General features: G+C 39.9%; 1 protein-coding gene across 4 annotated transcripts; it reads left to right on the top strand.

Annotated features, from left to right (window-relative positions):
* Nucleotides 1–1244: 1244 nt before the first annotated feature.
* tnk1 (tyrosine kinase, non-receptor, 1) lies at nucleotides 1245–16258 on the top strand. 4 transcript variants are annotated; one of them, XM_078936224.1, is made up of 15 exons: nucleotides 1246–1340; nucleotides 1507–1616; nucleotides 2558–2634; nucleotides 3870–4048; nucleotides 4969–5030; nucleotides 5110–5298; nucleotides 6057–6209; nucleotides 6300–6577; nucleotides 6661–6931; nucleotides 7020–7114; nucleotides 9522–9743; nucleotides 10237–10298; nucleotides 13076–13521; nucleotides 13595–13690; nucleotides 15817–16258. In XM_078936224.1, the coding sequence occupies exons 4-15, from the start codon at nucleotides 3886–3888 to the stop codon at nucleotides 15991–15993; spliced, it is 2214 nt and encodes a 737-aa protein (XP_078792350.1). In that variant the 5' UTR covers nucleotides 1246–1340; nucleotides 1507–1616; nucleotides 2558–2634; nucleotides 3870–3885; the 3' UTR covers nucleotides 15994–16258. The 4 variants fall into 4 exon arrangements, with proteins under 4 accessions (XP_078792352.1, XP_078792350.1, XP_078792348.1 ...); XM_078936226.1 differs by lacking the exon at nucleotides 2558–2634 and having other exon boundaries at nucleotides 1245–1340; XM_078936222.1 differs by lacking the exon at nucleotides 1246–1340 and having other exon boundaries at nucleotides 1483–1616.
* The last annotated feature ends 637 nt before the right edge of the window (nucleotides 16259–16895 follow it).

Here is a 16895-nt window from a genome sequence, read left to right as displayed (position 1 = left end):
TCCAGGGAAGATTGTGTTTTTACCATGTTCTTGTTGGATTTTTTGTGATATATTAAGAAAATTAAGCTTAAAATTTAATTTTTTTAAATTATTACTTAGTTCAAATAGTAGTGCTGCTTAAAAAAGCTTGTATCTGGGACGTAAAAGTTACAATCGGCATTTTGAATATTCATTTGTACCCACTGTGAGTGTAAGAAAGAAAGATATAAAAAACTAAACTGTGACCACAAAATACCACTTAGTGTGCATAGAATACTTATTTGTGGCAACAAAATATTAATTTGAGGGAACCTTTCCTTATTATTTTTTTAGCGTCATGTCCAGGGTTCCATAACAAAATTAACTTTAAAAAAACGCTTTTATTTTATCTGAGCAGAGTACATTTACAGACAAGCTCAAACAACAGACTTTCAAGCAATGTTAGCAGATAAATAAAATAAAAGCTAGAGATTTTTAGATTCATTATGAAGATTCACAGGAATCTTGCTTATTAGACATAAAGTCTATGAAAGATAAAAAATTTGTGTGTATTTCAGAAATATGCTTTTTAAAATTTACCAAGTATTATCGTTGTGTTAATTATTATAAAGTGCAAACATGTTTTTAATATTAAAACCAAACAAAATGTTTTCTTTTTGAGGTTCAGGGGTATGTAGAACTTTTGCGAATGTCCCAAAATGTTAAAGTAAACATACAATAAAAAAAACCCAAATGTTCTGTTGTTTGTCATGAACAACAATCAAATTCAAAACGCTTTAATAAAAAACAAAACAAAGGTTGGATAAACTTCATTGATAATTTTAAAATGAATCTCTTTGACTTCAGGGTCAATAGGAAGCTTTTTAAAATGATTTTATATATTAAAAACATTTTAATGTCCCTTGCTAAAGGTTCTGCTGAATGCGCATGCGCACAACACTAGCCACCATTATCCCTTTTTTATAGCTTATTTAGGTGATATATCTCATTTTTTTCGCATTTAAATATCTAATATTAATTAAAAACTATTTGGGCACATATGTTTGTTTGTGTTTACAGAAAATAAATTATTTTAATTATTCACGTTTCTGTACATTCACGTTTGTTTCCCTAATTTTACTGACAGCATTTTATCCCAGGCTATTGAATGCAGTACAGATCCCACCCTTAACCCAAGGAACAGACGAAACCAAACGATTCGTACTATATCTGTCCACCATTCACAGCTAAAGTACACTTCGTAAAGAACAGACATATGTCCCCTTTGTTCTGGTGGCTTCGGGAATGACGTGTTTAGGTGCAGAGAGTTCAGGTGGGGGAATCAGGAAGGGGTGTGGTCAACCGAGAGGCTCCGCAGACAGGTACACTCTGCGCGGATTAATGCACACAACTGCTGAAAAAGAACGGAGGACTATTTTTCCCCATCCCTTATTGTTATTGTTGTTGCAAACGCTTTATTCGGGATTGATTACGTTTAGATTGAATTTATTGGTTTATTGAAGAGTTTGTTCGGTTTTGTGAGAAAAGGTCTTGTTCGACGTCATCAGCAGAGGTTTCTAAGCCAACATGGATCACCTGCTTCAAGGTGTGTGTGGTTGAAGAGAGGCCAGAGCGGCAGAGAGGCATTTTGATAAACGGTAAGACTTAAATCCTTATACAATTCATTCAATTTCACTTTGATTTTCAAAATAAAAGCAGACCACATCAAAATTTGCAAATGGAATCATTTAAATTAAAGTAGAGGTGAGCCACAGTATTTTTCCCCGTAATGGAAACATTTTATGAATTTTAACTTATAATTTACATATTTTGATTAATTTTAGTAGAACTTCCTCTTTGAAGAAATGTTAAAATCATAACTATTTTCCAGAAATAAGTTCAGGCATATTTCTGTCATTTAAAATGAGTTGTAAAACAGTACTACCAGTGCTGAAATAAAGGTTTGCAGTTTATTTTAAGATAATATATTTTTAATGGCTCAAGAATGTATGCTTTACAGCTAAATATTGATGTCAGCATTAAATGGAGATGTGCATGCATGGTTTGAAACACATTGTCTTTAAAGACATTGACATTTCACACAACCCTGCTTGTTTTTTCAGTAGCAGAACAGGTTAAACATTCTTCCCATTGTACACACAGAGACGGATCGCACAGTTCTCCCTATAAATGTGTGCATCCCTGAGTGGAATTTTCCTCCAGAATCCACTTTCAAATTAAGTGATCATTTAGTTGGGAGTTGTCCCCATCTCAAATTTAATGCAAGACTAGACTTGTACCACTTGCATTTTGTCTGGAACACTAATTGGACGTCTTGCAAAAAATACAATTTCCTGGCTGCATAGGTGTGTACTTTTTTTTTGGCTGACAAATGGGCATCACTGACTCACTCCTGAAGAGGCCACTGTTTTCAGAAGGAGGTGATTTTACAGCTTTTGTTTACTGTAAAAGGAGGAGGCATTTACACAAATTCACTGGTGTCAACGGGAAGTCATTTACATGGCATGCTGTTATCTGTTTCTGCCTAAGATCGGAGTTTCTTTTAAGGAACTTTTTTGCTATCTGGGTGTAATTTTAGCGCACAGTATCGCTCCTGTAACTATTTGAATACAAGCGTGAAGAGAATCCGGTTCAACTGGTGTCAGCAGACGACTGGTAAGCCAATGTTTCAGGGTTTTTTTTAAAGGGGGTGCAAAAAAATCATGCAGAAGTTTTGTTGTCACCTTTTAAGGGGGAAATAAAAAAAATTTCTTTTTTAAACCGGGAGAGCACCATTCCATGTTCTCTCCGGTTCTTCCTCTTTTACTTGCATGCCTATCTTATCTGTTAATGCTTTATTTATTATAAGTTGTGTAACTATCTGCCTCCGCACAAGTGTCAGCACATTACACCACCTGCAAGAAGTCGAATTAACTTAACCCCCACAAACATCATCTTCTGATCTATTGTCAAAGCGCTCCCAGTGATCTTTTAGTCAAGAGTATCTTTTTATCAAATATCCCCCAAAAAACCTGTGTTGTTTACTACTACACAGGTTCTGCGGAGCAGCAGTAGTTCATTAGGAATTAGTCTGAGTTGTAGACGGAGAGCTCTCCGTTTTTATAGGCTGAATTCTTCCCCTACCCCTACATTTGCCCCTCCAAATGGAGAGAAATGGAAATCTTAAGTTGTTGCTCACCGTGAAACAACTGAAAAAAAATGCATGTCTCCTCCCCTCACACGATCACCTCAACTTGATCACTCGCAGATCACGACCAATTGGACTAGGGGTAGGGAGAAGCCGTTGGGGAAGAATTCGGATTCAGCCATTCTCTACTGCTAGCTTACATCCTCATTCTAACAATAATAGCAAAACAAAAATGGCGAGCAATTTTGGAGCGATCCAGCCATGCAGTTTTGAGCCAGATCCCAGCTCAGAAAACAAAGATGTTAATGGGTCTCGTTGTCTACAATTGGAGGCATCAGAATGGAGTGGAACAGCTTATTTTTTTACCCAACAGATACAACCTTTTTATACGTCATTTATTTTGTCTGGTCCTGATTCACAACGGTTTAAATAAAGAAATGGCAGAAATAAAATTTCAACCTTACTTCTTTATTTATGTACTCCATCATCAGAAAAATGAGACAAAAACATGTTAAAGAAAAACACCAAAAACAAAGTTGGAAAGTGTCCCCCTTCCTCCTCTCGTTACAAACGAAGGTCCTTTTTGTGTGGTTACTATGGTAACCTCGCAGAGCTCCAATGGGGGTGAAGTTACCACTGAGCAAGACTTTTACAGGGCAGACCAGCAACAATGAAGAGGAGCTTTTCTTCGAGGGCTGTGAGTGGATGTAAAGATTTCCCTTCAGTGTCTAAAAACCCCCTTCTTGGTCTTTGACTCTTACAGACCGGTCAGCCAGGTCATGCTTATGGACAAAGACACTCAGTGGCTCTACCAACTGCTGGCAGAGGTCCAGTTGGAGAAGTTCTACACACGTATCAGAGATGGCCTCAACATCACGCGCATCGACCACTTTAACTACGTCAAAGATGCCGACTTCGAGTATATAGGGATCAGTAAACCAGGTAAGCCTTTAACCAGTCTCTCAATGGGGGGAAGGATCCATACAGGCATCTTGCAGAGTCAGTAAAAGACCCTCCATAAATCGCAAATTTATCATTGTCACGAAATCCGCCTGTGCGATACACGTTTGCAGAAGGCAGCGTAAACTGCAATAAATGACCACCTTAAATGTTTACAGCCTTTCTAAAATAATCTCATGGCAACTTGAAGTATTTAACAAATCCAATAAAGCCCTTTTACGTTTGATCCCCAACTCCTATGTAGACAATGGTCATCAGTATAATTTTAAGTCATGTTGACTCTTATTTAAATAAAACTGTTGCAGTGAAAAGACGCATTCAGTTGTTTGTTTTGCTATTTGTTCTTGAAGTCATAGCAACATCGCAATATTAATAACTGCTACTATCGCACATCGCAGGTTTTCCTCATATCGGACAGCTCTAGATGAATGAGAACCCTTTTCCTGTTCGTTAGGTTTGGTCTTCAGTTGCATTAAAAGTTGTGTGTGGAACATTTACATTATTTAAACATCATAAAAAGACGAATAGAATCCATTTAATGCAAGGAAAATCGCTGATCTGAAAGCACAGCTCCAGAAATTAGCACCTGTTTGTTGGCTACTTCAAAACAGACATTTGTGACTATCAAACACTCATTTAAATGAGTTCATGAAGACATGTACTATCATGAATATGTTATGTTAGAAATGATGTGTGTCAATAGAAAATAAATTTGGGGTTTTATATGATGTTTCCATTTTGAACCCATTAACCCATTTGTCCTTAAATGACAACTATGTGGGATGTGGACCACAGACCAAGTGTACCAGCAGAACACATTTCTGATGTTTACTGATGTCCGCATTGGCTCTTATGGGTCAGTAACCATGTCATCTTTTTTCTTTGTCTTTCTGTTTATAAAGCACAAAGAAGGTTATGGGAGGCTGTAAAACGCTACAAGACCAGTGGGCGCTCGAGGAACAAGGTTTGACAAATCTGTTGGAGTCATTATTTCGTTTGAACAACACAGCAGTCTACACTGATTTATTTGTCTATTCACTCAGGTGTCGAGCAATCGAAGTGCAGATGCGGAGCATTGGGCCGGAGGAGTCCCCAATATGGGGGTGGAAGCGGGCACCCGGGCACTTCCCAGCCTAATTCAAGACAGCGAGCTGGTTCTTGGAGAGAAATTAGGATCTGGTTCCTTCGGGGTGGTGAGGAAGGGAGACTGGTACACACCCACCGGGACTGTAGTAAGAGATGTTTCAAAGCTTTTTAGGTTTCTGTGTTGATGTTTTTAAAATCTCAATCCAGTTGCCATATCTGAGCTGATATCATTTAAGGATCTCCAGAACAAAGTTTTATTTCACCTCCAGTTCAACTGCACATATCAGTTTGCTTCATAAACATTTTGACTGTGCTGAATAGAAAAACGAATGCTTCTAACAGAAAGGGATCTGGACTTAAGTAGACTTAGACTCTGGAAGTAGATAGATAAATGCAAAATATAAAAATAGGAAATTTGCTGTAAGAAAGAAATTGCAAGTAATTTAGTAATTGAGTCAATGGGTGTGTTCCCATGTGCTTAAAAGTGACCTGGTTTCTGAGGGAACTGGTTACTGGTGAAATTGGTCTACCGCATGTGTTTACATGCAGATGAGTAATCCGGTTTGCAGTCTTTGACTTGCTAATGTGCTCTGGGAAAAAAACCCAGATTTTCTTAATCCTACCCAGGTGACATGGATTTCAAGAAACAAGGTCAGCTAAGCAAAAGAAGAATCCCGTCGCTTAAGTGTGTGTGACCACACCCAATGAGTTAGAGAAGTAAAGACGTATCATCAGAGAAGATAAACAGTGCGTCATTGGTGTACCTGATGTCTAGATCAGTCTTCATGAGAAGTCTAGGAGCACTGCACTCTCTTAAATGATGGACTCAAACCAAATTTACAAATCATCAATAGTTAGTGAACCCCTCAGAGGCTGGACAAACTCTGTTCTCCTTCCATTACAGTTGCCTGTGGCGGTGAAGTCGCTAAAGAGTGACATGTCAAGACAGGCGGACACGCTGAAAGACTTCCTCCAAGAAGTCACCGTCATGCAGTCTTTAGACCACACCAACATCATACGCCTCTACGGCGTGGTGCTCACTCAGCCCCTGAAGATGGTGAGATGGAAAATGGCTTTTTTTTTTTTTTTTTAAACCATCACGAATTCTTGAAACGTTTTCAGAACTTTTTTCTCTATCGACACTTAGGTGACAGAGCTGGCCATTGGTGGCTCCTTGTATGACATCCTCCGTTTCCGACAGTATAAGTACCCTCTGATGCGCCTCTGGCTCTTCACCGCTCAGATTGCGGCTGGGATGGAGTACCTGGAGAGCCGCAGATACATTCACAGGGACTTGGCGGCGAGAAACGTGCTGCTGGCAGCCAAGGAGTTGGTGAAGATCGGTGACTTTGGTTTGATGCGAGGCCTGAGCCAAGACAAAGACCATTATGTCATGGCCTCCCACAGGAGGATCCCGTTTGCCTGGTGAGAGGATTGTAACGGGAAGTTTGAGGAGAAACGGGTGAAATATGCTAAAGTTGACATGCATTTGCCTGCGTTTTCTCAAGGTGTGCTCCTGAAAGTTTGCGCACTGGCTCTTTCTCACATGCCTCGGATGTGTGGATGTACGGTGTGACCCTATGGGAGATGTTCACCTTCTGCGAGGAACCCTGGTGTGGTCTGTCAGGCCGGGAGATTCTGTGGCATGTCGAGCGAGACACTCGACTTGAGAAACCCCCCGACTGTCCTCAGGAACTGTTTGTCATGATGAAGAAGTGCTGGGCCTTTAACCCTGCAGACAGACCCAGCTTTGCCCAGCTCACCACGATGGTGGCAGAGGTCCGTCCGAGCCGTTCACATCCTTTATTATTCATTCGTAACTACTAGATCCTGTTTTTAATGTATATCTCTAAACTTTTCTTTAAAGGCAAAGCCAATGGAAGTTCATGTTACAAGAGACTTTGTGGAGCCCAGAAAACTTCAACTGGCAGCCAATGACGCCGTGACGGTCCTGCAACACAGGTGGGTGAAAGATCTGGAAAAAGCAGGGAACGGTGTGGAGTTCTTGTATTTGTTGGAATAAAAGGAAAGGTGGGGGAGGGGGTGCATTGCCTGTCCTTCAAAAACACATTCCTGTATGAATCACACAGACTCCTCGAATACGTTCTCAGTTTGTGGTTGGACGGGTTCAGCCGCTTTTATATGCCATGATTCATGTGCAGCACGAGACACAAACATCACCTTGTTTGCCAATACTTTTATTTGTGTTTTCCTCCTGGAATCTGTTTTTGTACTGCCATATTTAGCATTAGAGACCCACTCCGATCATCTATTGATCTATTGCAGGGGTCGGGAACCTTTTTGGGCAAGAGAGCCATAAATGCCACATATTTTGAAATGTAATTTCGAAAGAGCCATACAATAATGTAGTGTCCCTTCCACACACTGAGGCACGGAGACTTAACCTCTTTTAAAGTTCTTTATTCCGATTACTGCAGACCGCAACAAACGCCGTTCAATTAATTCAGCAACTCCTGAATCTCTCCCGCCGAGATGAGAGCGCGTCTCCCAATTTTATATTCCCCTGCTCCCGCTGCAGCCCTCCCATTTCCCTTATTCGGCCCATACCTGAACCTCATTGGTCCAAACTACCTAACAACAGGCTGAGCGACAGAACTGAGGGCCAATCAGATCTCTGCTTGATGCGTTCAATGAACTCCAGAACTTTTAACGCGGCCCAACAGCCATCCAACTCAGACCGCGACAATATGTTTAAAACTAAAAATACAAGTCAATGTGTGCATTTGATTTAATTTCAACATTTTTAAAGCACAAGAAGTCTGTGGATTCTTTTTAATAACATTGTTATGCTGTTGCTAATAAATGATGAGTATTTCTCGTGGTAGTTTTGCTGATTGTCTAGTCTGGTTGATACGTGGTGAGTTTCTGCTTCATGCAGGCGTTGAGACTTTAAACGTGATCGTAGGTCTGAATGTTCTGTAGATGTGAGAAAGACTGCTCACATGCAGACGGGGAGCCAAACACACACTCACACGCTGCAGTGAGTGACAGGCAGCAGGTTTTTCTGTTTTTACAATCCCTGCGCGATTCACCTGCTGCCTGTCCCCACAACACCTCAGCCCCACCCTCTGCTTTCTTCCTCACACATCCCGTCCCCGGATCTGCGCGCTCTTTCTCAGAGACGGGAGCGCGCAGTTTTAGGCACGGCAATTCACAGGTTTCCAGCTGGTACAAACTCTGTGAAATAATAGATAATAGTTACTGATAGCCTCTGGCATTGCATCGCGCCCGAGAAGGACTGGTCTAATGAAAAAAAAAAACTATAATTAAAGATTTGTCTGCGAGCCACATGTGACCATCAAACGAGCCATATATGGCTCGCGAGCCATAGGTTCCCGACCCCTGATCTATTGTAAAAGTGTTCACAGTAGTCTTTTAATTATGATTATGTTGTTTTTAGCCCAAATAAAAAATAAAAAAGCAAGGGTTGTTTTCTAGGACATTTAAAATGGGCAGGACTGTTCTTGAGAGCTCCCACTAGCTTACAGCCCTGCACACCCCCAGATTTAATGTTAGCGCTGCAACAAAAATGGCGATCCACATTGGAGCCATCCAGCCGGACAGTTTTGATTCAGTTGCAGCTGAGACGAAGAAAACCAAGACGTACATGGATCTAGTCATCAACAAGTAGACGCATCAGATCGAAGCGGAGCAGGGAGCTTGAAAAACACGATCTTTTTCGTCAGCTCCAGATCCGTCACTGAGGGCTGTTGCCCTTGGCTCTACCAAAACGTATTCGCTTCTACAGAGTATAAACAACAGCTGTGTGCGAAGGTTGAAACTAGCTCCTATCTTGACCTCGACATTCCGACTACTCGGCCCCTCTCCTGTGGATTGTCTGGAGATGCGCCTCGCAGCTGCACTCTTGGATCGATCCACAGGCACCCCCCACCCCCCACCCATTGAGCCTCATACTGTGTTGTTGTGCTTCTGTGTTTTAATAGTGTAGTTGTTTTCCTGTATCTACACATTGTAGATAAGCAGTGTTGAGATACGACTTTTTGGTCGTCACTGATGCCCCTCCCCCCCACATTGTAAACCACCCTAACATGGCTGCGCCTCAGTGAACTTTGAACTGTATGTGTGTATGTCAGTGTAAGCTGTGCATATGACAATATATCTCTACTACTACAATGCTAAAAACAGACAATGTAATCAGATCAGGATGTAGTTAAGTCATTGTTTTATTTTTAAACTGACTAAACACAGTTAAAAGTGTCAAAACCTAAAAAAAGATAATTGATTGTCTATACTTTGAATGATGATTTTAAAAATATAATGAAAGTTATGCAAAGGTAAAATAAATGGAACGTGTGGGTTTGTATTCTTGTTTTCTCTCCTCTCACAGTAAAGAGCTGGTTGAGTGGCTCGGCCAGAACCAAAGGACGCTGAACGTCGGCTTGTTTCCCGCCATGCTCGCCATCCCCGAGTCCACGGCCAGCAACCCGCCGCCTAGCCAGGCGGTGACCCCTGCCTTTATCTCACCCCCAGTGAAGGGCAGCCTGCAACACACCGGACACGGAGACTTCCAGCCGGTAAACAGCTGGGGGTCGCCCGCACGACTGGAAGAGTGAGTGATGCCTCCTGCTGAAGTTCAGTGGTTTTTCTGAGGGATCCTTTGGGATTCTTTTAGTTTTGCGGTCTCCACGCCAGCACACCCACATAAATATTTACACTCCGACTGTCCGGAGGTGGAGTAACCTGCGTGTCTGATCACCTACAGGTACAAAAAAAAAAGCAAAATACAGAAACTGTCAACAAGAACACAGATCATGGAAGCAGCGTCAGAGAGCGATCAGGCCTGCCTCACAGGCACTTTTGTTTACAAAAAGAATTATCCAGTGAGTCAATTAATAAGCTGCTTTTAGATAGTAATCCATGATCATAGTTTCAGATTTGTCTTCAGAGCGGACAATGAGATATGCAAGTCACGTTTTTGGTCTTTGTGTCATGACTCATTGAGTTTCATGGCTCATTGCCTGATTGCAGCACAGCGGTGACCTTTCACCAGGAAGGGTTCAAGGATGAAAGCTTGACGGTTTCATGTGTCATGTGCTCAACAGCGGCGGCTGGAGGCCGGGACCCGCCAGGGAGCGAGAGCCAACCAACCTAAAGAAAATGGCAGGTATGAAAGACAAACAGATTTTTATCAATTTACTGTTTAATATTCTAAATAAATTGGTATGCTTTCTAGTAAACAGTCAAATTATAAGAAACAATACTAAACATGTTTTTTTTTAATATGGACTAGGACCACAAAAAATAGTAATGTTCTGTAATATTTTATATTTATACTTAGCAAAAACCTCTCTCAGTGTACTACAAGTATACTTAGTCTATGCTAAAAGTGCAGTAGTATACTTCAAGTCTACTTTTATACTTTACTTTCTAAACTTGTACTTAATTATTCTTAAAGCAATAAACTTCAAGTGTAATATATTTTATATATAATATAAGCCGCGCTTAAAAGCCGTCATTCTTTTTTCAAAGAGCAACAGTGCGCCGTGTAACCTAGAGCGCCTTATTTATAGATTGATTCTGGTTGTGTTTACTGATGTGGAGGTGATGTAGAGGGGTACATGATGCTCTGTCAAAATGTTTGGTTGGGTGCAATTGTCAATACTCAAAGGCAGCTCGAACTTTTAACGTGGCTAACGTGTTGCAAATTAATGTGAATGCAGTTATTCAAGTCTGACTGACCGACTTATCTCTGACTCTTTTGACTCGCTTAATGTGTCTTATAGATCAGTGCGCCTTATTTATGACATAAGTTCAAAAATAGACCATTCATTGACGGTGTGCCTATAGTGTGGAAGATACAGTACTACTTTTTGCAAACGTTTTTTTTTTATTATATAAGACATTTGGTGTATTGATATGTCAAATATTTTGTATTGTTTAAAGTAATTATTAACATTTTAAATTCTTTTCGCCCAAAGAGTTTTAGCCTGTTGACTGTAAAATAACTCCAAGTTGGGTGTTGTTGTGGGAATGGATGCATTAGTTAATAGAAACTTGACCCTCAGCTGCACTGGTTGTAATTGTATGTTTACTTTGAATTACCAGAAGAGCTTTACTAGAAGATTTACTAGTAGATCTGCAGGGTTGTTGGCAACTTGATATGGGGGAAAAGGTTTGCTGTGGCAATTACTTCTCATTGTTGGGTAAATGCTTTTGAAGAGCAACTGATTACTTTACTTTAATTTCTAGAGGAAATTGAAATTACAGTACTTTACTCATTCTCTAATTTCAAAAGTTTAATTTACTACTTGCTACTATACTTTTTTCCCACTCATATACAAATTATCAAGGATAAAAAGCTTTGCACAAACCCTTGTCTTTAATTATTTTTTTTTTAAGCAATGGCTTTACACACATGTGGTCTGTGCCACTGCTCCAAGTGAGATGTGAACGAAAATCCTTATGCCTATTTCAAATCTGAAGGCCAGTCTTCGGCCTTCACAATAAACGATTAAATACTTCTAAGTACAATCCACAAAATCAAAGCATGGAGGCTACGCGGCAGTGGAAACCATTTTATTTCTAGGATATATTTGTTTTCAACAACTTGGAAATAAGGAAAAATCTCCAATTGCAGAATTCCCATACGAATTCGTCCACATCCATATTTCCATACTCTACCTCCACCTTGATTTGACCAATCTCCAACTGTATTATCCCACACAAGTGCATGTATGCATCAGTAACTTTATATTTTTAAATCAATGTGTTTAATTTCATTTAATCAAGAGAAAATGCCAAAGCCTACTGTTTACACAAATAAAGGTGATTTATAAGTCACCTGTAATGGTTTCACTGCACCAAAAGATGATTGTATTATATAATATATATTGCAGTCATTGAACTTCGCCAAGCTCCTCCAATACTGACAAAAGTAATTATATTGCAGTAGTTTGTTACTTTGTAATGCTTTGCAATGCGCTACAACACTGTTAGTTCTGAAGCCTAAAGAACCTTTAAGAGACCCTGTTTTTTTTTTTCCATTGCATATCTAGAATCTTGGGCTGCACAATATGAGGAAAACTCGCGATTTTCGATATTAGTGATCAATATTGCGATGACGATATAACTTGCAATACATAAACAAATAGCAAAATATATCATTTCCATTTCACTGGAACAGTTTAATTTAAATAAGTGGTAAGTCAGCAAAATTTAAATTAAGCTCCAAATGACCCTAGTCTACATAGGAGGCGAGCTTCTCTTCAAAAGAGTTCCAAAATAAATAAATAAATAAATAAATAAATAAATAAATAAATAAGACCTCCATCCGATTGGTCAAATAAAGGGATTTATTTGATTTGCTAAATACTTCAAGCTGCCATAATATTGTTTTAGCACATTTATGGTTACCGTTGATTGTAAGTTTCGCTGTCTTATGCGATATTCATATTGCACAGCTTGATATCGTGATACCATTACATATGCAATTTATTGTGCAGGCCTACTAGAATGTATACAGAAAAAAAACGCCCCTCTCCCCTCCACGAGTTGTTTCTCACCCAAGCTGGGTCCTCTACCAGAGGCCTGGGAGCTTGAGGGTCCTGCGCAGTATCTCAGCTGTTCCTAGCACTGCACTTTTCTGGACTGAGAGGTCTGAAGTTTTGTCTGAAAATCTGAGTAGATCAGCAGTTTCTTAAACTTTTTCATGTCGAAGTTTTATCACTGTAAACCTGGTTTAAGATAGGGGCAAAGCTACTAGTTCTTGTAAACTTTCCAGGATGCATCTCCACCTTGACTCAGTAGTAGCCTGGACAGGCTCCAGCATCCCTGTGAAAATGAGCGAAAAACTACTCGTAACATATTGTTTAGTCTTAAATTATATAAGATATGTAAAAATATGTTTTTCTGACACGAGATTGACATGTGTTGTGTCATCAGGTATGTCTCGGAGCTTGGAGTCTGTGCTGAGTGGTCATCCTGCTCGGGGCCAGACACCTGGAGCAGTCCGAGTGGATCAACATGGGAGGCTCCTCCCTCCAGTCATGGAGTCTAACAGCGTGATGATGCCACGGGATCCCCGCCGCATGAGCGAGGCCAGCGTCAACCCTCCCCCTCCTCGTCCGCCCCTCCCCAACCTGAAACACTTGCATATCAAAGCACAAAAGAAACCCCCGATGTACCCTGCATCTGCCACCTCTTGGATGCCGCAATTCCCGGCTCAGAAACCAGCTCAAACTCAGCCTTCGCAGGGAGCCGCCACCGGCTCTAATTTGATAAAAATGTCCCAGATGAACCGCTCCACGTCTCAGCTGAATGAGGACTCCCGGGAAAGGGATCGAACCAGAGAGCAGGAGAAACTGCAATCTCAGAATCTGGTCACCCAGGTAAAGCCCAGACACGTTTCTGAAAGCACTTCCTGTTGAGTGCATGCAAACATGCGAGTGCTGCTCTGAGCAGGTGATGGAGGCGGTACACGGAGTGACCATTGAAGAGGTTCAGAGCGCACTCCAGCGGAATGACGGGAACCCGCTCCGAGCTGAGAAACAACTCAAGGTGAGGCCAGGAAGTGAGCACGGGCCGCGTGATTCTTTTAGTGAAGTTTATGGAGCAATTAACACCAAAAATTTACATTTAGTCAAAATCTATTAACCCAGTCCAATCGACTTTTTATCAATTATAAAAGCATTCCCAGTGGTCTTTTAATCAGAAATTGGCCTCTGAGTTGTGGGTGGAGTAAGCCCACCGCCTTTCCCAACACCCATCTGTTCACACGCTCTCTCCCTAGCTTACGCCCTCTCACACCCCCAACCTAACATTACTGACGCAACAAAAAAGGCGAGCAACATTGGAGCTATGCGGTCGTACAGTTTGGAGCTAGATACCAACTCTCACGGGGAACACAAAGACGTGCGTGTCCGCCCAGCGTTCTACTGCCTCAAACATAGAACCGTCTGCTCCTTATTCACAATCATTTAAATAAAGAAATACTCGGAAATGCAATATTAAGCTTAATTTTCATCAGCAGCAGAAAGCCACAAAAACATGTTCAAAAACACAATTTTCATCAGAGGTAACTATTTGCAAACTGACAGTACTGATGCCGTAAAAAGCAATCATTTCTGACCTTTCAATGTTTACATGTTCTGTCAAACTGGTGCGAGAGTAGAAAAAAGAGGCCCCTTTAAATAAAAAGTCTTGCTGTTTGATGACACAGCATAGTTTTGCTTTACAGCATAGTTTCAGGTCCATCTGCATTTTTATGGATCTCTATCTCAGGGCTGTTTGGAGTTTACCTGCTTTCTTTTTCAGTCATTCTGACGCAGATTTGCTGCCAGTTCAGTGATCTTTGTCCTCATAATGAAAGCGGTTTCAATCTAGGGTTTAGATGTTTGTGCTTTACAGTGCAGAAAAAAATTCACAGTGCAAAAATTCCCCATCTTAATTCTGGAATAAAGATGACTTGTTTTTAGTACAAACTCAGGTCAAGTCAAATTATCTGCCATTGCAGCTAGGAAATTTTACTTGACAATATGTCTATTTAAGCCCTTAGTAAATTAGGATTAATCTTGGAAGTACACAAAAAAACTTATTGTAATCAACAAACTGAGATTAAAAAAGAAGAGAAAACACACGTTCAAATCAACTGTTGCAACAGAGACTAAAATGAAAGAAAACAAAAGCACTTGTCAATTATTTTTATTCAATTCACAAATTGACAGACCTTAGGCAGAACAAATTAGCATATGGAATATGATTTTAAAAACAACCCCAAAATAAAAAAAAGACACATAGTTGTGCCCTTTTCTTACATAAGTTTGGCCCTAAACTGGGATGATCTAACATCTGTTGGGATATTTGTGGCTATAGGATGGTAAAATGCTGTGACATGTTATAGTAATTGAATTGGTATCCTTCAAGTCACATTTAAAATATTTTTAAATTAAGACATTTTCTTGTCGTTAACCCCGTAAAGCCACGACATAAAAGTATTGAATAGAAATGTATTTAAATGTATTTATTTGGAATGAATATGTTTTTAGCAACCATGATCAAAACTGAATCCACACATTTTTTAACTTGGTATAATTGTTTTATGAATAATTAATTATCAACAAATGTTGTACTCTTTCAATACAGTGAGTAGTCATTTTAAAAATGAATAACAATAAATAAGTTATTCTTACTATAAAGTTTTGAAAAATGGCTAAACTTTTTCCCGCCAAAAGTGTAGGAAGCAGCCATTTTTAAATGAGAAGGACAAGTCTTTTTACTGCCCCTAGTGGAAGGATGATGAACTACAGGGCAGAAAACATTGACCAAGTCCTATACAATGGATTTTTGTGGGAAAGTTTGGATCATGCTAATGAGATAAGATAAGATACAAATGGTTATATAGGGTTAAATCTTGCCTGAGTTGTTTTTTTTATCTTTGGAAGCATTGATCTGAAGTTGTTTCCAGGCAGCAATAGTTGAACATTCAGGCCTGTTCTTGGCAGCAAAATGCCTTAACCTGCCAGCTTGTCTTGTAATATTCCATCCTTACGCACTTCTTTTGTTACCTTTCATAGGTTATTGTGGCCTAATTTTAAGAACTGATGAGGATTTTTTTTCTTCCAGCTACTAACCTTCGTTCAGAGGATATTTCTGTATCTGAATCTGGCGTTTTTTTGTCTCCCCAGTTGGAGCAGCTGTACTCTCTGAGCCTCTGCTCCAAAGAGGACTGCAATAAGATCCTCACCCTACACCAGTGGAACCTGCAGCAGGCCAGCCGCTACCTGATGCGGTGGTCCAGGGAAGACCGAGCCGCTGCCAGTGACAGGGAGCGGCAGCAGATTAGCGCAGAAAGACGCGTCTGAGCTTTTTTTTTTTTTTTTACCATGCATTGTCGGATTTCATCACTGGTTCAGCGACGCACCAACACATGCCGATGTGAAAAACAGTCTGTTTGTTATAAGAAATGAAGGAATTTTTAAACTATGAAAGTCTTTTTAGTGACTAAATGTAAAGTTAGATGCTGTTTTATAAATTCAGGGTGCCTTTTATTTAGCACTTTTTATATAATAGTGAATGTATATATTCCATACTGCTTTTTTGTTGAATAAACCTCATGATCAAACAACAGCTGCAGCGGTTAGCGTTTCATTTATGAGAATGCAAATCTGTTTTTCATTTAAAAAAGAAATGTCATCCCAGGATGTTGGTACCTCCTCAGTCTGAGAACTACATGCAGCCACACACTCACACAGAAAACAATGTTTCTGCATGAAAACACAAGTTAGAAGCTGGGATTGGGACCTTAATTCTCTTCTTGGCAACAGTGTCAACTCCCACATTACTATACTACTTCCTATATTTTCTACAGTGTTTTTAAACAATTAAAAAAATGGAAAAAGTTTTCAGGTTTTGATCAAAATAACTAAATTTCCCAGAATATCCTGATTAATTAAAGATTATTTTAACTTTTGAATACATATTGTGACCAGTTATGTTGCAGTTTTCGGTGATCCTTGTCCCATCATGTCATGTTTGCACCATCCTGTGGTTCTTCTGGGAATGTACCGGTACATGTCTGATTATTTTTTAATATTTTTTGATGGTATGCTTTAAAATATACAATCAGCTGTTTTTAATAGAGCTATGGCAACAAGATAATTTCCCCTTTGCATGCTCAATAACATTTAATTCTACTCTGAAATTTCCAGGTGCATTTGTTACTTTATACATGAATATTTTTTAAAAAATTTCCACACTTAAAATT

The sequence above is a fragment of the Oryzias latipes genome, chromosome 18 (genome assembly GCF_053564925.1).
Source record: "Oryzias latipes strain Hd-rR chromosome 18, Olatipes_Hd-rR_3.1".
Lineage (NCBI taxonomy): Eukaryota > Metazoa > Chordata > Actinopteri > Beloniformes > Adrianichthyidae > Oryzias > Oryzias latipes.
This window is presented reverse-complemented; position numbering and strand designations above follow the sequence as displayed.